The sequence below is a fragment of the Bubalus bubalis genome, chromosome 2 (genome assembly GCF_019923935.1).
Source record: "Bubalus bubalis isolate 160015118507 breed Murrah chromosome 2, NDDB_SH_1, whole genome shotgun sequence".
Classification (NCBI taxonomy): domain Eukaryota; kingdom Metazoa; phylum Chordata; class Mammalia; order Artiodactyla; family Bovidae; genus Bubalus; species Bubalus bubalis.
The window spans coordinates 61,206,412-61,230,542 of NC_059158.1; the positions used below are offsets into that span (position 1 = coordinate 61,206,412).

Consider the following 24,131-nt stretch of genomic DNA (forward strand, 5'->3'; position numbering starts at 1 on the left):
GGTGGAATGGGGTGGTTCACCTATGGCTGAATCATGTTGATGTTTGACAGAAACAAACAAAAAAAAAGATGATTTCTAATTATTTAAAATTACATCTGTAAGAGGCTTTCCTGCTTGAAAAGCTAACTAAATTAAATTAAAATGTATTTAATTTAGCCCTTTAGTACTTTAAACTATGATGCTTATAATATTTGTAATTCATAAAACTGTTAATCAAATCCTTAAAGCAAAATTATCGTGTAGTTTTTATTTTTTGTTGTTTTTTTTATCATGAGGTTTAAAAGAAATTCCTATTAAGAGCCATGTATATTTATTTCATATATATTGCTGAATTATATTTTTTTATTTTCTATTGCAGTTTGATTTATATATATAGCATATTTCATTTTGGCTTTAATGATGGAGAAAAAGTTTTTCCTGTCTTTTCTGTTCCTCTTGCCTTTTTTCATGGTAAGCATAAATTTCTCAAATGTATCCCCCTACCTACGATTATTTGTTTTAACTTCTAATATACCCATCATTGATAAAGGTTAATAACACAAAATTACATACATATAGTTATTTGATGTGTAAATAAAGTACTGTTTTATATCTAATCAACACAGCAATAATTCATTTTCTTCCAGTGTACCTTTTTAGGCTTTTAGTCCTGTAACAGGCACCCTAGTATTATGTTGCGTTGGGAGGAGTGGTATCAAAGTGAGGAAGTATGAGAGATACAGCGGTGCAGACCAGAGGAAAGTGATTACCAGAGTTTGAAAAAAAAATGGAATGGCTGTATAGCACAGTCATACATAATAGATGAAATATTTTCAATCAGACCTGCTGATTCTGAGTTAGCTATGTTAAAAAAGCAATTCCAGCCTGTTGATTTTCTTCCCATTCTGCCAACTGATTGACTTGTATGGACTGAAAAGCATTTTGGAACCAATCACTGTGTTTTAAATTAATTTCCTCATCCTTTCATTCAAATCAGTATTAAATGTCCATTTTCTGACAGGCATTGATGCTAAGTTGGGGCAGATGTGCATGTGAGTATGTGCACTCCTGCAAGCCTCTGCATATATATGCAGGGGAGGTGGGGCTGGAAGTGGAGGGTAGACTGAGGATGACCAAAAAGCAATTGCTGTACTAGAGGGGCTGTATGCTTTATACAGTTAATGTGATTTTTGTTTACAGAAGTATTTTGTTCCCATTTTTTCCTCCCTTATTAAAGCAGTGACTGTACTCTTACTACAACAACAACAAATACTCTTATCATATGTATGAGAAACTGAGAGATATAATCTCATCTAACTCTGTGCCAGCAAATAATTTTCCTGTGGTGTTTCCAAGTAAACCCCAGGAAGAGTGAAGCAAAGAGACTCAAGAAAAATATAGAAAACTTAAATGGGAAAAAAGCATGACTACATTCCTGTTAGCATTTGTATTTAAAAACATTCTCAAGTCTAGGAGCAGTCCAAATTCTAGGCTTCTCAGATGTTATCTTAGGTAAATAGACTAGAATTCAAGAAACAGGACTCCTGTTTCTCTGGCTCCCACCCTCAACTGAGCCTGCCAATGAGCTGCACAGGCCAAAGCTGGTTCCCTGCAGGTAATTCTGTAAGAGATTACCAACCTGATTATTGTAATTTAAGGAATTGTGACCGTTTCTCTTGAATTCATTCAGACAACATGCATATCTGGCTTTTAAAGTAAGAATAAAAATGATATTGGTTTTATGCAATTATAAAAACTGAGAGCAGGAGAAAAATATTTTTCCTTGATGTTGTAAATTTCCATTTTTAATATGTGCAGCACAACAACTGCATAAATCTTTGTTAAGAAATTAAAACCAATCTAAGAATGAAAATGTTAATGTTGAATGGTGGTGAGGTGATGGGAAACTAGAGTGGGGTCACACACTGAGGGACTATTACTATTTATTTTACATTTAAATTAAATTCAACTTACTGCTAGAGAACAGCAGTAAGAAAATTAAGAATAAGGAATCAACACAGGAATAGAAAGATAACTGTTTATGGAAAATAGGAATAATGCAAAAGCGAAGAAGAAATAAAGTTGAAGAGAGATGTATATAGGCTTCATGCTATGAAACAAGGAAAAAAGTCATGTAGAAATTAAAGTGTAAGTGAAGCTTAAAATAATGCTACTAAAGTGGAAGAATATACATATAGACCTTATCTAAAACATTTATTGATGTGCATACAATTAAAACTCTATGAACCAACAGCATAAATGAACTTCTCATTATTTTTTCAAAATGTAAATATAAAAATGGCAACAAGTTTGAGTATTTACCATGTGCCAGATACTTCCCCTTTGTTATCGTGATACTATTTTAACACATTTTACAATAAGAAAGCAGAGGTTTTGGTGGGATTGTGTGGTGGGGTGGAGGTTAAATATCTTTTCTACATTGCCAGGTTAAAAAGTAGAGGTGGAGTTTGAATAGAGCTGTCTGCATTCCAGAAAGCTGGCCTGGAGCTGGCCCCCACAGGCTCTGAGGGGGAACTGTGGACTGTACTGCCCAGTAATGTCACTGGCAGCTCTTGGTGGTGGTTGGATATTGGAGGAGGTGGGGATATTTACAACATGGAAACTGGCAAACACTGAAAGTCAGGAGGTGCCCCCCAGAGCCTGTTGACCATGCAGCACATCGCTGTACTTATATTTTTCACTGTGACAGACTGTCTCTAACATTCTCACAATTCTGAAATTTTATTTTCTTTAATTCCTTAGATTCTTGTTATAGCAGAATCCGAAGAAGAGAACCCCGATGACTTAATTCAGCTGGGTGTTACTAGAAATAAAATCATGACGGCTCAATATGAATGTTACCAAAAAATTATGCAAGACCCTGTGCAACAAACAGAAGGTAAACATGACTAATTTTAAATGCATTTGATATAGATTATAAGAAAACTACCCTATTACATCATTGCAGGTCTCTTAGTTTCCTTCTTAAAAATGGGTTGCTGCTGCTACTGTTAAGTCGCTTCAGTCGTGTCCGACTCTGTACGACCCCATAGACGGCAGCCCACCAGGCTCCCCCATCCCTGGGATTCTCCAGGCAAGAACACTGGAGTGGGTTGCCATTTCCTTCTCCAATGCATGAAAGTGAAAAGTGAAAGTGAAGTCGCTCAGGCATGTCTGACTCTTTGTGACCCCATGGACTGCAGCCTACCAGGCTCCTCCGTCCATGGGATTTTCCAGGCAAGAGTACTGGAGTGGGGTGCCATTGCCTTCTCCGAAAAATGGGTTAGTTGCTAGTATTTCTAGTATATGTGCAGTTTTAATTATTTGTGAAGAATATCTTATTATGTAATTTATCTTGAGTGAGTGAGTGAAGTTGCTCAGTCGTGTCCGACTCTTTGCAACCGCATGGACTGTAGCCTACCAGACTCCTCCATCCATGGAATTCTCCAGGCAAGAGTATTGGAGTGGGTTGCCATTTCCATCTCCAGGGGATCTTCCTGACCCAGGGATCAAATCCGGGTCTCCTGCATTGCAGGCAGACCCTTTACCATCTGAGCCACCAGGGAAGCCCCAATTTATCTTACCTCTTTTTAAAAATTCTAATAAAAATATATGTGACAGGGATATTTTTAGTATTTTTATATAGTATAAAGATATTTAAAATAAAAAATAAGTCTTGAATTAAATCAATGATAGTCGATCTTCAGTTTATGTGATCTATATTTCTTTTTTTCACAAACTTCTTGATAGGAGCTTAATAAAATGACAATTTTTCGCATAACACATACTATGTATAGTACATTTGGTAGCAAAGCTAATGAAATCCATGAATTTCTGTTTCCATTAGATATTTTTAAGGTATTTTTGAAAGATTTATTGAAGGCCTACTAAGTGTCACATATATGGCATAATTCTTAATTCAGGCAACAAGTAGAGTTGCCAAATTTAGCAAAACCAAAAACAAAACCCAAAGCACGAAAACAATATGTTTTTTATCTGGCAACCTTAAAGACAGGATTATCTTTAAAATATAAAATGCAAAACTCATAATGAAACAAAGAAAAACGTAGACTTTAGATATTTTTAAATCAGTAGAAACAAATAATTTAATTTGGGGAGAAAATATTTATAATATAAAACATGCTTGTTATATACATGATATGTTAAAAGTAGGTTACTGTTAATATTTGTAAGTGTCAAAATTAACTTGCTTGTGATAAAGAGAAAATAAGCAATTTTTCTGTATTGATCAACTCTTGGAATCTTAATCTAACCAATATATATTGAAGCAATTTGATATATCTGTCCAAATATTTTTATTACAATATATATCCAGTATCTCTAAAATATGTCAGACAATGACAAACTATCTGATACTAGTTCAGTAGGAACTGCATTATCAAATAGTTAAAATCTGTATACAAATTCTGTGCTAACCGATCTGGCCTCTTGCTTTATTCCATTAAAGTCTAAGTGTTATTAGCTTTAAATTATTGAATTAATGCCTTCCAAATGATCTAGATATGTGTGCAAGCCAGCTTCAAATCTAATTTCTTAATAATAGGAATATATTTATGAGGGTTTTATAATCAAATAATTTTGTGATAAAGTTCAGGATCACTACATAATAAATCTTTCTCTTGGAGATTCATAACATTCTCTATAATTTTAAATACTGTAAAAAAATCCTGTAGTAAAGAAATGTGTTACTATTCAACATAGTTTTGGAAGTTTTGGCCACAGAAATCAGAACAGAAAAAGAAATAAAAGGAATCCAAATTGGAAAAGAAGAAGTAAAGCTCTCACTGTTTGCAGATGACATGATCCTCTACATAGAAAACCCTAAAGACTCCACCAGAAAATTACTAGAACTAATCAATGACTATAGTAAAGTTGCAGGATATAAAATCAACACCCAGAAATCCCTTGCATTCCTATACACTAATAATGAGAAAACAGAAAGAGAAATTAAGGAAACAATTCCATTCACCATTGCAACGGAAAGAATAAAATACTTAGGAATATATCTACCTAAAGAATCTAAAGACCTATATCTAGAAAACTATAAAACACTGGTGAAAGAAATCAAAGAGGACACTAACAGATGGAGAAATATACCATGTTCATGGATTGGACGAATCAATATAGTGAAAATGAGTATACTACCCAAAGCAATCTATAGATTCAATGCAATCCCTATCAAGCTACCAACAGCATTCTTCACAGAGCTAGAACAAATAATTTCACAATTTGTATGGAAAAACAAAAAACCTCGAATAGCAAAAGCGATCTTGAGAAAGAAGAATGGAACTGGAGGAATCAACCTACCTGACTTCAGGCTCTACTACAAAGCCACAGTCATCAAGACAGTATGGTACTGGCACAAAGACAGAAATATAGATCAATGGAACAAAATAGAAAGCCCAGAGATAAATCCACGCACATATGGACACCTTATCTTTGACAAAGGAGGCAAGAATATACAATGGATTAAAGACAATCTCTTTAACAAGTGGTGCTGGGAACTCTGGTCAACCACTTGTAAAAGAATGAAACTAGAACACTTTCTAACACCATACACAAAAATAAACTCAAAATGGATTAAAGATCTCAACGTAAGACCAGAAACTATAAAACTCCTAGAGGAGAACATAGGCAAAACACTCTCTGACATACATCACAGCAGGATCCTCTATGACCCACCTCCCAGAATATTGGAAATAAAAGCAAAAATAAACAAATGGGACCTAATTAACCTTAAAAGCTTCTGCACATCAAAGGAAACTATTAGCAAGGTGAAAAGACAGCCTTCAGAATGGGAGAAGATAATAGCAAATGAAGCAACTGACAAACAACTAATCTCGAGAATATACAAGCAACTCCTACAGCTCAACTCCAGAAAAATAAATGACCCAATCAAAAAATGGGCCAAAGAACTAAATAGACATTTCTCCAAAGAAGACATACAGATGGCTAACAAACACATGAAAAGATGCTCAACATCACTCATTATCAGAGAAATGCAAATCAAAACCACTATGAGGTACCATTTCACACCAGTCAGAATGGCTGCGATCCAAAAGTCTACAAGTAATAAATGCTGGAGAGGGTGTGGAGAAAAGGGAACCCTCTTACACTGTTGGTGGGAATGCAAACTAGTACAGCCACTATGAAGAACAGTGTGGAGATTCCTTAAAAAACTGGAAATAGACCTGCCTTATGATCCAGCAATCCCACTGCTGGGCATACACACTGAGGAAACCAGAAGGGAAAGAGACACGAGTACCCCAATGTTCATCGCAGCACTGTTTATAATAGCCAGGACATGGAAGCAACCTAGATGTCCATCAGCAGATGAATGGGTAAGAAAGCAGTGGTACATATACACAATGGAGTATTATTCAGCCATTAAAAAGAATACATTTGAATCAGTTCTAATGAGGTGGATCAAACTGGAGCCTATTATACAGAGCGAAGTAAGCCAGAAAGAAAAACACCAATACAGTATACTAACGCATATATATGGAATTTAGAAAGATGGTAACAATAACCCTGTGTACGAGACAGCAAAAGAGTCACTGATGTATAGAACGGTCTTATGGACTCTGTGGGAGAGGGAGAGGGTGGGAAGATTTGGGAGAATGGCATTGAAACATGTAAAATATCATGTATGAAATGAGTTGCCAGTCCAGGTTCGATGCACGATACTGGATGCTTGGGGCTGGTGCACTGGGACGACCCAGAGGGATGGAATGGGGAGGGAGGAGGGAGGATGGAGGAGGGAGGAGGGTTCAGGATGGGGAACACATGTATACCTGTGGCGGATTCATTTTGATATTTGGCAAAACTAATACAGTTATGTAAAGTCTAAAAATAAAATAAAATTAAAAAAAAAAAAAAAAAAAAAAGAAATGTGTTTAACTTTGTGTTTTCCAAATCTGTTTGACCACAAAAACTTTTTTAACGGAAAACCTTTTCATGTCTCACTCAATGCCATATAACACAGCTGGGAAAATTCTAGACCTTCCCATCTATCATGTAGTCAGTGTTGTGGAATCTTTTGGAGCTCTGTAAGGACTTGTCCAAAGTGCTTTCTAAAATGGGATCAGGAAAATTTTCTCTGACAGGCCTCAAAATGCATTTTGTTTGGTAATAATGTGGATGCAAGCTATTTAAATAAAGAGTTTGAAAATCACAGGAGGGAAAACAGACTCTATGAGTTTTATTTTTAATTAGAAATATTTAGATTTTTAGGCCGATAGAATGTTTTCTACTTCTGTGAGGCCTAGGTTGATTCTGAGATTGCTATGCAAATCTGTTAATAATAATAAACAGCTCATGCAACATTCAAGTTTCTATCTATGTGTGCTTATGGCAAAAAATTACTGTCTTTGATTACAGACTGTTACATAACTTTAGAAAGTTTTAGTCATTTTATTTCTCTATGCCTTTTAACTTTTTTTCATGTAAGAGGTTCTTGCTCTTAATGTAGGTAAGAAAAGAAGGTGAGATTAAACACTTTTATTTCATTTGAAAAGAAAAGGAAGGAAAATAAGAGTTAGAATTTGGTGAAGGACTCTAAATAAGTGTGTGTCAGGGTTAATGTGGTAAAATAGGAAATATTGGAATGTTCATTTGTGCACCTCAAAAAATACTAAAACTTGCCCTAAGAACACAGTTTCTAAAATAAAACACGTTTCCAATTTCCCAAATTTTTGAATTTCAAAAATAGGGACATGAATTAACCAATACTTCATGGTTAAGAGAAACCAGCAAAGACCATGTAATTTATTGGATAAATAGCTACCTTTGAGAATGAGAATTAAAGCTAAACGTATATTTGTTTAGATATTTCTAAATTTAACAATTAGTTATTCAAATAATTACTTTGTGAATAATCCAAGTAATTGATATAAAGATTTTATATGATGTCTCCATTTTCAGTAGACAGTCTGTATTCCCTTTTAGTGTGAGTCAACCATGAGGACTTCAGGTGTTTCTGTATAACTAGAGGGAGGTTAGTAAGCCCTGATTTTTACTTTCTCCTTCAGGCATTTATTGTAACAGAACCTGGGATGGATGGCTGTGCTGGAATGATGTTGCTGCAGGAACGGAATCAATGCAGCACTGCCCCGATTACTTTCAAGATTTTGATCCTTCAGGTAAAAGCAGAAATTTATATACAAATCTCTTTGACATCTATTTAATAAACCCTCAGTTAACTAAATTAGTATTTCCTTTTCAATTTTAAAGAAAAAGTTACAAAAATCTGTGACCAAGATGGAAACTGGTTTAGACATCCAGCAAGCAACAGAACATGGACAAATTATACCCAATGTAATGTTAACACACATGAGAAGGTGAAGGTACGTAATAATTATAAATTCAAACTGAATTTACACTATCTACTGTAAAAGTTAGTTACTGATACAATATCGGAGAAAATTTAGCTAGTGTTCATTCATTCCACTGTAAAGCCTTTTCATTAAAAAAAAAAGTCAAGAAAAATATCTTCATAGAAATAATTATTATAGATTTAGTCATTACACTGAAGAAGCAATCCAGCTAAGTAATTGTCTATTTACAAGTCAATGTCTCAGTACTGTACTTCAGAATTTTCCAAAGTAAACATAGTTTAAAAGTGTAAGAAAAAAGAAATGTTCATCTGTGGTGGAACTCCTATAGTTACACTCAGGAATTGTGCTCAAGAGAACAAGACAAGCCCAGGGGTTTTAAACAGACCTATCCATCCCAGCCAAAGACTTTCATCCTGACTGGCTGTTAGGTCACCCTCACTGGCATTCTCACTTTTAACGTCCATCATACATTAAAGTGAAGATTAGCACAGTTCGTCACAACAATACAGTTTCGATACAGAGTGCCTGCACATATCTGCACACGTGTGTGTGTGGAGGCAGTTTATCACAGTGATTAAAACTGAGTTCTGGTTTCTCACTTCCTGTTTCTGCTCTTTATCCACTGTGACCCTGGGCAAACTAGAACATCTGCCTCAGTCCCTTCCCGTCTAAAATGAGGATAATGAGCCCATCCTCAAGGTTTTCATAGGAATTGACTAAATACAAGGAAAATATTTAGAAAACTAACAAGCCTATGGTAAGCATTTGATAACTGCCAGCTCTCATTATAAATCATGTACTGTATTATATTGAGATTTGTTTTGGAGTATCAAGTTTGTCAAATGGAAAAAAGAAACCTAGTTGGGAAAGAAGCCTTACCTGCCATTTAAATTAAACAAACATTAATTTAAATTAAATTGAAAAGCCTTATCTGGCATTAAAGCCTTATCTGGCATTTAAATTAAACAAAAAAATCATCAATTTAAGGTACACAAACTGATGGAGTGAAAATTGTCAATGTCTTCCAAAATTTAAAATGCTGGTTTCACATTTTATAAACCTAGATCAATAAATTTATTTCTTCATATGTATAATATGACTTCTAATGTCTTAAATAAAAAGAGCAATTTATAAATTTTGATATCACCTGATAAATTTGTATAGATATTCTTCATTCAAGGTGTATTCATATACTTACTGGCTTGCTTGCTAAAGGCTTAGGTTATCAGATAACATGTTTTTAAAAACAGATGTTATTTTATTGATTTGGGGCTTATATACATGTAGAAGTATAGCATTGATATTAGCATTAATTAATTTTTTATTCATACAAATTACAGACTGCACTGAATTTGTTTTACCTGACTATAATTGGACATGTATTATCTATTGCATCACTGCTTATCTCACTTGGCATATTCTTTTATTTCAAGTAAGTACATGAAAATCTTCTTTTAATTTACTGATTATCTTTGGTGAATGCAGTGTCATATCCATGTTTATGTCATGTGCTGATAAAATACATGAAATATAGATGATTTATAATATTTAAAATAAATTTATATTTAAAATAATTTGAAATATTTTGACTTTGTCTTGACTTTGTAAAATATAGTGAAAGGAGATTGATGAACTATCTGAAGCTTAACTTGACATGCAGTAAGAAAGGAACCAAAACCAATATGCAAACCTATCTGTATTTGCTTTGGAAATTGTGAAATATTAGAGGTCTGCCCAATTAAATTTTCAACTTCTTGGTCAATACTATCAGCATACATAGTATATTGTAAGAACTGTATTTTGTGCAAAAAATAACAATGACTTTTAATATATACTATTAAAAATAATAATTTCAATATTTGTGGTTAGGTTAATTTTCCTGGTGTTGGGGGGATAATCTTTAAAATAGTTAAATTATGCTTTGAATTTTACTTGCAGTTTATTCTTTTGGGAGCTGGAGGGAGAGTCAGTTCCAATTTATTTTTTAATAGATTTACAGTGTTTCAGGTATACAGCAAAGTGATTCAGTTATATGTACATACATGTGTCAGTGTGTGTGTGTGTGTGTATATATATATATATAAATGTGGCAATGTGTGTTAAGTCACTTCAGTCATGTCTGACTCTTTGTGACACTCTGAACTGTAGCCCGCCAGGCTCCCCTGTCCATGGGATTCTCCAGGCAAGAATGCTAGAGTGGGTTGCAATGCCCTCCTCCAGGGGATCTTCCCAATCCAGGGATCCAAACTATGTCTCTTATGACTGTCTCCTGCATTGGCACACAGTTTCTTTACCACTAACACCCGCCTTAGGTAGCCTGTATAGATGTATGCATGTATATATACAATATATATACATGTTCTGTGCTGTGCTTAGTCACTCAGATTTGACCCAGGGTTTGAATTCAGGTCTCCCACATTGCAGGCAGATTCTTTACCATCTGAGCACCAGGGAAGCCCAAGAATACTGGAGTGGGCAGTCTATCTCTTCTCCAGGGAATCTTCCTGACTCAGGAATCAAACTGGGATTTCCTGCATTGCCGGCAGATTCTTTACCAGCTGAGCTACCAGGGAAGCCCAAATATATACATATATGTATATATATATATATATACACATACACACACACACACACACACCATCTCTCACCATCTCCAGGAGATGCATACTTATATATACACACACCATCTCTCACCATTAAGGACAGGGATACCTGACATGCTGCAGTCCATGGGATGGGGTCTCAAAGAGTTGAATACAACTGAGCGACTGAACAACATCAATATACACACATATATTCTTTTCAGATTTTTTTCCCACTAGAGGTTATTACAAAATACTGAACACAGTTCCCTATGCTCTACAGTAGGACCTTATTGTTCTGTTATGTATAATAGTGTTATCTATTAATCCTAAATTCCCATTTTACCCTCCTCTTCTAATTTCTTAATTCTGTCCATTAGCTGTGATTTTTAAGTTGATAGGAAAGTAAATTCTAAAACATGCATACATTATCTTATACATTAACATGGTCTTCATAAATATGATCACCAGCAGTGATTACAGAATGTAGTGTGAACAGTAAGTGTGCTTTATTGTATCATCACTACTGTCACTCTCATTGTCTCTCTCTTACTCTCTTCTTTCCCCTGCTCTCCTTCTTCCTACCCGCTACTCCTCCAACTCCTTCTCCTCCTCCTTCATCTTCTTAAACAATTATCTTGGAACATGATCCAGAACCGACTACAGTAATAGCACATCAAAATAATTCAAATCCAAAAATTATTAGATAATTGGATGTTAGGTTCCTTTTTAACTGGAACACCAGCTTTTAGCACACAGTGCATCACAATTCAAAGTACAGCAAATAACATATGAACTAAATGATTATCTTTCATAGGTTCAAAATCAGAGGGTCTAGAGATTATACCATAATTTCTGTTTTTGGAAACTTGTGCCTTCTTAAGAACCTTCGATATGAATTACTTTGGGGAATTTTAATTGCACTTTTGATTTAAGACATTATCTAGGCATAATTCAGTTCAGTTCAGTTCAGTTGCTCAGTCATGTCCGATTCTTTGCGACCCCAGAATCGCAGCACACCAGGCCTCCCTGTCCATCACCGACTCCCAGAGTTCACTCAGACTCACGTCCATCGAGTCAGTGATGCCATCCAGCCATCTCATCCTCTGTCCTGCCCTTCTCCTCCTGCCCCCAATCCCTCCCAGCATCAGAGTCTTTTCCAATGAGTCAACTCTTCACATGAGGTGGCCAGAGTACTGGAGTTTCAGCTTTAGCATCATTCCTTCCAAAGAAATCCCAGGGCTGATCTCCTTCAGAATGGACTGGTTGGATCTCCTTGCAGTCCAAGGGCCTCTCAAGAGTCTTCTCCAACACCACAGTTCAAAAGCATCAATTCTTCAGCACTCAGCTTTCTTCACAGTCCAACTCTTACATCCATACTTGACCACTGGGAAAACCATGGCCTTGACTAGATGGACCTTTGTTGGCAAAGGAACATCTCTGCTTTTGAATATGCTATCTAGGTTGGTCATAACTTTCCTTCCAAGGAGTAAGCGTCTTTTAATTTCATGGGTGCAGTCACCATCTGCAGTGATTTTGGAGCCCAGAAAAATAAAGTCCGACACTGTTTCCACTGTTTCCCCATCTATTTCCCATGAAGTGATGGGACCAGATGCCATGATCTTCATTTTCTGAATGTTGAGCTTTAAGCCGACTTTTTCACTCTCTACTTGCACTTTCATTAAGAGACTTTTTAGTTCCTCTTCACTTTCTGCCATAAGGGTGGTGTCATCTGCATATCTAAGGTTATTGATATTTCTCCTGGCAATCTTGATTCCAGCTTGTGCTTCTTCTAGCCCAGCATTTCTCATGATGTACTCTGCATATAAGTTAAATAAGCAGGGTGACAATATACAGCCTTGACGTATTCCTTTTCCTATTTGGAACCAGTCTGTTGTTCCATGTCCAGTTCTAACTGTTGCTTCCTGACCTGCATATAGGTTTCTCAAGAGGCAGGTGAGGTGGTCTGGTATTCCCATCTCTTTCAGAATTTTCCACAGTTTATTGTGATCCACATAGTCAAAGACTTTGGCATAGTAAATAAAGCAGAAATTGATGTTTTTCTGGAGCTCTTGCTTTTTCGATGATCCAGCGGACGTTAGCAATTTGATCTCTGGTTCCTCTGCCTTTTCTAAAACCAGCTTGAACATCTGGAAGTTCACGGTTCACGTATTGCTGAAACCTGGCTTGGAGAATTTTGAGCATTACTTTCCTAGTGTGTGAGATGAGTGTAACTGTGCAGTAGTTTGAGCATTCTTTGGCATTGCCTTTCTTGGGGATTGGAATGAAAACTGACCTTTTCCAGTCCTGTGGCTACTGCTGAGTTTTCCAAATTTGCTGGCATATTGAGTGCAGCACTTTCACAGCATCATCTTTCAGGATTTGAAATAGCTCAGCTGGAATTCCATCACCTCCACTAGCTTTGTTCATAGTGATGCTTTCTAAGGCCCACTTACTTCACATTCCAGGGTGTCTGGCTGTAGGTCATTGATCACACCATCGTGATTATCTTGGTCATGAATATCTTTTTTGCACAGTTCTTCTGTGTATTCTTGCCACCTCTTCTTAATATCTTCTGCTTCTGTTAGGTCCATACCATTTCTGTCCTTTATCTAGCTCATCTTTGCATGAAATGTTCCCTTGGTATCTCTAATTTTCTTGAAGAGCTCTCTAGTCTTTTCTGTTCTATTGTTTTCCTGTATTTCTTTGCATTGATCACTGACGAAGGCTTTCCTATCTCTCCTTGCTATTCTTTGGAACTCTGCATTCAGATGCTTATATCTTTCCTTTTCTCCTCTGCTTTTCGCTTCTCTTCTTTTCACAGCTATTTGTAAGGCCTCCTCAGACAGCCGTTTTGCTTTTTTGCATTTCTTTTCCATGGGGATGGTCTTGATCCCTGTGTCCTGTACAATGTCATGAACCTCCATCCATAGTTCATCAGGCACTCTGTCTATCAGATCTAGTCCCTGAAATCTATTTTTCACTTCCACTGTATAATCATAAGAGATTTGATTTAGGTCATACCTGAATGGTCTAGTGGTTTTCCCTACTTTCTTCAATTTAAGTCTGAATTTGCAATAAGGAGTTCATGATCTGAGCCACAGTCAGCTCCTGGTCTTGTTTTTGTTGACTGTATAGAGCTTCTCCATCTTTGGCTGCAAAGAATATAATCTGATTTCGGTGTTGACCATCTAGTGATGTCCATGTGTTAGAGTCTTCTCTTGTGTTGTTGGAAGAGGGTGTTTGCTATGACCAGTGCATTTTCTTGGCAAAACTCTATTAGTCTTTGCCCTGCTTCATTCCGTATTCCAAATTTGACTTCCTACTTTTGCATTTCAGTCCCCTAAAATGAAAAGGACATCTTTTTTGGGTGTTAGTTCTAAAAGGTCTTGTAGGTCTTCATAGAACCGTTCAACTTCAGCTTCTTCAGCATTACTGGTTGGGGCATAGACTTGGATTACTGTGATATTGAATGGTTTGCCTTGGAAACGAACAGAGATCATTCTGTTGTTTTTGAGATTGCATCCAAGTACTGCATTTCGGACTCTTTTGTTGACCATGATGGCTACTCCATTTCTTCTGAGGGATTCCTGCCCACAGGAGTAGATATAATGTTATATGAGTTAAATTCACCCATTCCAGTCCATTTTAGTTCGCTGATTCCTAGAATGTAGACATTCACTCTTGCCATCTCCTGTTTGACCACTTCCAATTTGCCTTGATTCATGGACCTGACATTCCAGGTTCCTATGCAATATTGCTCTTTACAGCATCGGATCTTGCTTCTATCACCAGTCACATCCATAACTGGGTATTGTTTTTGCTTTGGCTCCATCCCTTCATTCTTTCTGGAGTTATTTCTCCACTCCTCTCCAGTAGCATATTGGGCATCTACCGACCTGGGGAGTTCCTCTTTCTGTATCCTATCATTTTGCCTTTTCATACTGTTCATGGGGTTCTCAAGGCAAGAATACTGAATTGGTTTACCATTCCCTTCTCCAGTGGACCACATTCTGTCAGACCTCTCCTTCATGACCCACCCATCTTGGGTGGCCCCACAGGCATGGCTTAGTTTCATTGAGTTAGACAAGGCTGTGGTCCTAGTGTGATTAGATTAGGCATCATTAGAAACTAAAAAAATTCCACTCTGAAGAAAATTAATTCAACATTTGTGTACATTTTAAAATGTGACTTTCTTACAAAATTGTATAAAAATGTATCAAAATAAATTGAAGAGAATTTTTACCCTCAAATATGGAAAAAATTTCCTAAAGAATTAAATTTACAATTAATTTAATTTAAATTTCCATTAAAATTTAATTGCCATTTGTATTCAATTGCCAGTTGAATTTTATTGCCATTAAAATTCCACAAAGTAATTTATATTGAAGGTTGTTAAGAAGGCACAAGTTTCCAAAAACAGAAATTATGATACAATCTCTAGATAATTTGTAACAAATTATCAAAAAGTTCCTGCTCAAAATAAACTGTCAATTCTTAATCACTGTAGACCCATTTCTCATTTTAAAAGAGAAATTAAAAATTAATGTTGTCTCAAATATTGTATTCATGTTCAACATATTAATAAACTTTATTTTTTTCAGAAAATAATCAGGTTTTCTTTTATAAAAAAATCAAGAATACTATATGTAATGTATATATATATGTGTGTGTGTGTTAATTGCTACAAATCTCCAAGCTTTAAAAGAAAGATTGTGGCATGCTACATAGGCAAAACCTCATTAGCAAATAAATATCTTGCCAATGTATGGAGTTTGGTTCTTGGCCTCTACATGAAAGAAAAATTAATATTTTCAACTAATTACATTGCTTATTTTTAGAGTTTATTGTGAAACTACAGTTAACTATTCATTTTCCGAAGTGAACTAAAAAAGATTCAATTTTTTTTCAGCTTTTATTTTATTTAATTTATTTTTGTTTTAATTGGAGGCTAATTGTTTTACAATATTGTGGTGACTTTTGCCATACATTCACATAAATCAGCCATGGGTGTACTGTGTTCCACATCCTGAACCCCCCTCCAACCTCCCTCCCCATCCCATCCCTCAGGTCATCCCAGAGCACCAGCCCTGAGCACCCTGTCTCATGCATCGAACCTGGACTGGAGATCTATTTCATATATGATAATATACATGATTCAATGCTATTCTCTCAAATAATCCCACCGTCACCTTCTCCCACAGTCCAACAGTCTGTTCTTTACATCTGTGTCTCTTGTGCTGTCTCGCATATAGGCTCATCATTACCAACTTTCTAAATTCCATATATATGTGTTAATATACTGTATTGGTGTTTTTATTTCTGACTTACTTCACCCTGTATATAGGCTCCAGTTTCATCCACCTCATTAGAACTGATTCAAATGCATTCTTTCTAATAGCTGAGTAATATTCCATTGTATATATGTACCACAGCTTTCTTATCCATTCATCTGGATGGACATCTAGGCTGCTTCCATGTCCTGGCTATTGTAAACAGTGCTTCGATGAACACTGGGGTACACGTGTCTCTTTCAATTTTGGTTTCTTCAGTGTGTATGCCCAGTAGTGGGATTGCTAGGTCATATGGCAGTTCTATTTCCAGTTTTTTAAGGAATCTCCACACTGTTCTCCATAGTGACTGTACTAGTCTGCATTCCCACCAATAGTGTAAGAGGGTTCCCTTTTCTCCGCACCCTCTCCAGCATTTATTGTTTATAGACTTTTTGATAGCAGCCATTCTGACTGGGGTGAGATGGTACCTCATTGTGGTTTTGATTTGCCTTTCTCTGATAATGAGTGATGTTGAGCATCTTTTCATATGTTTGTTAGGCATCTGGCTGTCTTCTTTGAAGAAATGTCTGTTTAGTTCTTTGGCCCATTTTTTGACTGGATTGCTTATTTTTCTGGAATTGAGCTGCAGGTGTTGCTTGTATATTTTTGAGATTAATTCTTTGTCAGTTGCTTTATTTGCTATTATTTTCTCCCATTCTGAAGGCTGTCTTTTCACCTTGATTATAGTTTCCTTCCTTGTGCAAAAGCTTTTAAGTTTAATTAGGTCCCATTTGATTATTTTTTCTTCTATTTCCATTACTCTGGAAGGTGGGTCATAGAGAATCCTTCTATGATTTATGTCAGAGAGTGTTTTGCCTATGTTTTCCTCAAGTAGTTTAATAGTTTCTGGTCTTACATTTAGATCTTTAATCCATTTTAGTTTATTTTTGTGTATGGTGTTAGAAAGTGTTGTAGTTTCATTCTTTTACACGTGGTTGACCAGTTTTCCCAGCACCACTTGTTAAAGAGATTGTCTTTTCTCCATTCTATATTCTTGCCTCCTTTGTCAAAGGTAAGGTGTCCATAGATGTGTGGATATATCTCTGGGCTTTCTATTTTGTTCCATTGATCTATGTTCCTGTCTTTGTGCCAGTATCATACTGTCTTGATGACTGTTGCTTTGTAGTAGAGCCTGAAGTCAGGCAGGTTGATTCCTCCAGTTCCATTGTTTCTCAAGATTGCTTTGGCTCTTTGACATTTTTTTGTAATTCCATACAAATTGTGATATTATTTGTTCTAATTGGAAGGTAAACTTCCAAACTCATTCTATGAGGCCACCATCACCCTAATACCAAAACCAGACAAAGATACCACAAAAAAAGAAAACTACAGGCCAATATCACTGATGAACATAGATGCAAAAATCCTTAACAAAATTCTAGCAAACAGAATCCAACAACATATTAAAAAGATCATATGTCATGACCAAGTGGGCTTTATCCCAGGGATGCAAGGATTCTTCAATATTTGCAAATCAATCAATGTGATACACCACATTAACAAATTAAAAGATAAAAACCACAAGATTATCTCAATAGATTCAGAGAAAGCCTTTGACAAAATTCAACACCCATTTATAATAAAAACCCTCCAGAAAGCAGGCATAGAAGGAACATATCTCAACATAATAAAAGCCATATATGATTAACCCACAACAAACATTATCCTCAATGGTAAAAATTTGAAAGCATTTCCCCTAAAGTCAAGAACAACACAAGGGTGTTCTCTCTCACCACTGCTATTCAACATAGTTTTGGAAGTTTTGGCCACAGAAATTGGAGCAGAAAAAGAAATAAAAGGAATCTAGATTGGAAAAGAAGAAGTAAAACTCTCACTGTTGGCAGATGACACGATCCTCTACATAGAAAACCCTAAAGACTCCATCAGAAAATAACTAGAGCTAATCAATGAATACAGTAAAGTTGCAGGATATAAAATTAACACACAGAAATCCCTTGCATTCCTATACACTAACAATGAGAAAACAGAAAGAGAAGTTAAGGAAATAATTCCATTCACCATTGCAATGAAAATAATAAAATACTTAGGAATAAATCTACCTAAAGAAATAAAAGACCTATATAGAAAACCATAAAACACTGATGAAAGAAATCAAAGATGACACAAATAGATGGAGAAATATATCATGTTCATGGATCGGAAGAATCAATATAGTGAAAATGAGTATACTACCCAAAGCAATCTATAGATTCAATGCAACCTCTATCAAGCTACCAATGGTAAAAAAAGATTCTTTAATGATGAGTTAGTTCAATATACTTGATTTAAGCCACAATTTTAATGGATAGTGAAATACAGTAATTTAAAAAATGGGATAGATGCAAATCTTGCCATCTCACATTTACTAATAGTATGGACTTATTCTGATTTATGCTTTTCAGTTAGCCTGTTTCCTTATAATGAGTCATATCATTATTTGAAATATTGACAGAGAAGATTCAGAAAGTACTGGGCATGTAGTGATATTCCAATAAATGGTAAAAGGAACAATTTTTGCCCTTAGACTGTATCAATCATGTACGCATGTAGATTATACTTACTTAGTCATCTAATATTATATTTATATAATAGTTCAGTTCAGTTCCGTTGCTTAGTCATGTCTGACATTTTGTGACCCCATGGATTGCAGCATGCCCAGCCACCCTGTCCATCACCAACTCCCGGAGCTGACTCAAACTCACATCCATAGAGTTGGTGATACCATCCAACCATCTCATCCTCTGTCGACCCCTTGTCCTCCTGCCTTCAATCTTTCCCAGCATCGGAATCTTTTCCAATGAGTCTGTTCTTTGCAGCAGGTGGCCAAATATTGGAGTTTCAGCTTTAGCATCACTATTTCCAATGAATATTCAGGACTGATTTTCTTTAGGATTGACTGATTTGATCTTTTAAAGTCCAAGGGACTCTCAAGATTCTTCTCCAACAGCACAGTTCAAAAGCATCAATACTCCAGTGCTCAGCTTTCTTTATAGTCCAGTTCTCACATCCATAAATGACTACTGGAAAAACCATAGTTTGATTTGATGGACCTTTGTTGACATAGTACTGTCTCTTCTTTTTAATATGCTGTCCAAAGAGCAAGCGTCTTTTAATTTCATGGCTGCAGTCACCATCTGCAATGATTTTGGAGCCCGAAAAAATAAAGTCTGTCACTGTTTCCATTGTTTCCCCATCTATTGCCATAAAGTGATGGTACTAGATGCCATGATCTTAGTTTTCTGAACATTGAGTTTTAAGCCAACTTTTTCACTCTCCTCTTTCACTTTTATCAAGAGGTTCTATAATTCTTCTTTGCTTTCTGCCATAAGAGTGGTGTCATCTGTGTATCTGAGGTTCTTGATATTTCTCTTGGCAGTCTTGATTCCAGCTTGTGCTTCATCCAGTCTGGCATTTTGCATGATGTACTCTGCATATAAGTTGAATAAGCAGGATGACAATATACAGCCTTGACATACTCTTTCCTGATTTGGAACTGGTCTGTTGTTCCAGGCCCAGTTCTAACTATTGCTTCTCAACCTTCATACAGATTTCTCAGGAGGCAGGTAAAGTGGCCTGATATTCCCATCTCTTTCAGAATTTTCCATAGTTTGTTGTGATCCACACAGTCAAAGTCTTTGCCATAGTCAATAAAGCAGAAGTAGATGTTTTTCTCAAATTCTCTTGCTTTTTTGATGATCCAGTGGATGCTGGCAATTTGATCTCTGGTTCCTCTGTCTTTTCTACATCCAGCTTGAACATCTGGATTTCACGGTTCACGTAGTTGAAGGCTGGCTTGGAGAATTTTGAGCATTACTTTGCTAGCATGTGTGTGATAGTTTGAACATTCTTTGGCATTGCCTTTCTTTGAGATTGGAATGAAAACTGACCTATTCCAGTCCTATGGCCACTGCTGAGTTTTCCAAATTTACTGGCATATTGAGTGCAGCAATTTCACAGCATCATCTTTTAGGATTTGAAATAGCTCAACTGGAATTCTATCATCTCCATGAGCTTTGTTTGTAGTGATGCTTCCTAAGGCCCCCTTGACTTCAGACTCCAGGATGTCTGGCTCTAGGTGAGTGATCACACCATCACGGTTATCTGTGTCATGAAGATCTTCTTTGTATAGTTCTTCCCTGTATTCTTGCCACCTCTTCCTAATATCTTCTGCTTCTGTTAGGTCCATACCATTTCTGTCCTTTATTATGCCCATCTTTGCATGAAATATTCCCTTGGTATCTCTAATTTTCTTGAAATCTTTACTCTTTCCTATTCTATTGTTTTCCTCTATTCCTTTGCATTGATCACTGAGGAAGGCTTTCTTATCTCTCCTTGCTATTCTTTGGAACTCAGCATTCCAATGGGTGTATCTTTCTTTTTCTCCTTTGCCTTTCACTTCTCTTCTTTTCTTAGCTGTTTGTAAGGCCTCCTCAGACAACCATTTTGCCTTTTTGTATTGCTTTTTCTTGTGGATGGTCTTGATCACAACCTCCTGTACAATGTCATGAACCTCCGTCCATACTTCTTCAGGCCCTCGGTCTATCAGATCTAATCCCTTGAATCTATTTGTCACTTGCACTGTATAATTATAAGAGATTTGATTTAGGTTACACCTGGATGGTCTTGTGGTTTTCCCTAGTTTCTTCAATTTAAGTCTGAATTTGGCAATAAGGAGTTCATGATTTGAGCCACAGTCAGCTCCCAGTCTTGTTTTTGGTGACTGTATAGAGCTTCTCCATCTTTGGCTGCAAAGAACACAATCAATCTGATTTCGATATTGACCATCTGGTGATGTCCATGTATAGAGTCAGTAATACAAAATAAAAAACAAAAACAATAAAAAATTCTTGTGGAGCAACAAAGAGCTGTGGGAAGACACTGAAGGAAAGACTCATTTGACTCATAGAATCAGAAGTTTCCTAAGGTGATAAACTCAATGAAACAAGTGCTGGATAAATGGCAGAACTTGAACAAACAGAAACTGTAAGATAAGAAATGAAGAGATTATCTAATTCAATGCCTAGTTTTACTTATATTATACATAGTTAATTAAGTTACCAAGGGTTCCTCTCCATCTGTGTACTTCTGTTTGGCTTAGTAATTTTGTCTTTATCTCTTAAAAATGGAGTATTTGACCAGAAAGAAGCAAAGCTTCAGATTCATTTTTCTTTTTTATTAGACAAACTCAGGCTTTAGATAAAACATGAGAAACAGGCATCAAGTTTGACCTAGGTATAGCATTCTAAATGCCCTTTTCTGTTTTAGACATTCTTCATTACAGGTGAGTTGTTAAGAGTATGTTCTCTAAACAGGCATATCTGGTCTCAGATTCTACCTTGATCAGCTTCTTGGTGCCTAGCATCCAATAACTTCTATAATTTCTCTAATCATCAATTTCACATCTTTAAAATGCAGATTCTATTAGTATCTATATTGTAACTGAGATGATATGCATGCATTGTTAAGTAAAGAGTCTCATTTAGAAAACACTATTACTGGCACAGTTATCACTTTTGCTCTCTCTTATTTGTCCATTGAAAGAGTTTATATAAACATTTAGCCCTGATGGGCATGTTTTAACAGTGAGCTCTTTAAAAATATAATTAAAGAACGCAATTTCTAGTTTTATGTGTGCCACATTTTTAAAAGAAATTGTTATAACATTCCCATAGGAAAATTGATCTTGATGAGGCAGTCGTGAGGCTGGTTGATTGCAAATGTCCAGCCTGGAGCCCATCTATCTCCTACCTCAAAATCAATACACAATGAATGAACAATTCTTTGTATAATTATATCAGTAAAAATTGTGATTAAGTATAAATAAATTAGTTGAAAATAATAAAACTTTATGTCCACAATATACCACATAGCTGACTCAGTACTTGAATTTGTAGTCTTTGATTTTAATGCATTCTTATTACCTACTCCCCAGAACTATCTATTAAAATAGGAAAAGCCACCATCAACACAAAACAGCTGTGTGCTAAAATAAGAAATAATGGAAAGGACATGACAAAGTTAGCGCCATGAGAGCAGGAGTCATCACTGCTTGTTTCTTTACATATTCCAGGGCTTAGTATGTAATTTTGTGCATAGTAGGCACTTAACACATTTTTAAGGAATGAAGACATGAATGGATTTGGAAACATTTTTGTAGGATGCACTTTCCCATGACTTATCTGTGACCTTAGACAAGTCCCTTGAATTTATCTGGCCTCTGTTGTCTCCATCAACAAAGAAAGGCATTAGACTAAGACTCTACAATTCTAACCAGTAGAAGTATCTGTGTAAAATAATAGAGGATACCGTGCAGCTAGATCCAAAGAAGACCAAGGACATCTCAGAAAATGCTTAACTGAATGGTTAATAAAGCGTGTTCATACAGTCAGGAGCAATAGAAATCTTTGCTTTTTTCCAACTAACCTGGAAACAATTCCTTGGGGAGCTGATGTTTCACATGAAATCATTGTGTGTACAAAAATCTATCAATAGCTCACTTCTGCTTCTGAACCCAGCTCCTCAAACTGCAGTCATTCTTGCTTAGTAGAGGGTAGAGGCAGCTTTTTATTTTTCATTTGTTAATTGAAGGTCACTGGTCCATCCTAATAAAAACCAAGACTGGACAAAAAAGTTGATTTAGGGTGCTGTTTGTTATTTTTTATTTAGAGAGAAAAAAGAAAAGTCTACTACTTGGCCATGCTTTAAATTAGAAACAGAGAACATGAAACACTATTTACCAGATATACTTCAGTTTTATATTAGAGTCAATTAAAGCAAAGAGAGAGGGAGATAAAAAGAAAGGAAACAGAAAGGGAGGGGAAGAGAGAGAGAGACAGAACTTTAGGATTTGCCAAGCCCTGAGAGGCTCTTACTCATAATCATCCTTGGAAAAACAAAGCAGAACCCTTTAGATAAAAAAATAAATAAGCTTTACTGGAATTAACAATAAATTAAATTTTAATTACTGTTTAATATCTGAGAGCATAGCAAATCTTGCTGTTATGTTTAACTTAGACAAAGGAAATAAAAGAGCACATGAAACTTGCATGTGGAAAAAGGTAGCTTTTTTTTTTAATCATCTTAATTTTGCTGACATTTCAGGGAGTGCTTCTAAATAATTTTAAAGCCAAGTTGCATATTTTCACCTATATAGACAATGATATCATTTCTAGGTAATTGAGATAATGTCTTGAATAAAATTCAGCAAAAAAAAAAAAAAAAAACTATCCAGTTGATAGACCAAAGCTTTCTCAGCTTAATAAAACGATCCTTTAATGCTTACATTTCTGCTTTCAGGGTAAGTGTCACAAATGCTCACCTTTTTTTTTTTATCATATATGAAAATATTCAGTCAATATTGTGAATCTTTATTTCATTTCCAGTTTTTTCATATATCTCTTGAAATTTGAACAAGTATGGTTTTCCTCTTTAAGCTGTAATTTTTCACCTGAAAACTATTTATGATTGAATCTTTAAATTGGTTTTGAACAAAGCTAACTATTTAAAGAAACCCTACATTGAAACAGAGAAAAGAGTCTTCTACAAACCGTAAACTGATGTACCTGTTTTTACAAATCAGAACTATGGCTTAAATAGGTTGTATAAAATCTGGAAAATCTGCACTGTTTAGAAGTCTATTATACAGAGTAAAGTAAGTCAGAAAGAAAAACACCAATACAGTATATTAACGCATATATATGGAATTTAGAAAGATGATAATGATGACCCTATATGCAAGACAGCAAAAGAGACACAGATGTAAAGAACAGACTTTTGGACTCTGTGGGAGAAAGCGAGGATGGGATGATTTGAGAGAATAGCATTGAATCATGTATATTATCATATGTGAAATAGATCACCAGTCCAGGTTCCATGTGAGA

General features: G+C 35.8%; 1 protein-coding gene across 4 annotated transcripts in view; it reads left to right on the plus strand.

Moving 5' to 3' along the window:
• The window catches only part of CALCRL (calcitonin receptor like receptor), a 131,916-nt gene that overhangs the window by 78,062 nt on the left and 29,723 nt on the right, over window positions 1–24,131 (plus strand). For all 4 annotated transcript variants that reach the window (XM_044932631.2, XM_025273658.3, XM_044932633.2 and 1 more), the window contains 5 exons: window positions 359–450; window positions 2,743–2,878; window positions 8,031–8,141; window positions 8,233–8,345; window positions 9,677–9,768. In XM_044932631.2, coding sequence (XP_044788566.1) covers window positions 397–450; window positions 2,743–2,878; window positions 8,031–8,141; window positions 8,233–8,345; window positions 9,677–9,768 — 506 coding nt within the window. In that variant the 5' untranslated portion in view covers window positions 359–396. The remainder of the gene's footprint in view (window positions 1–358; window positions 451–2,742; window positions 2,879–8,030; window positions 8,142–8,232; window positions 8,346–9,676; window positions 9,769–24,131) is intronic.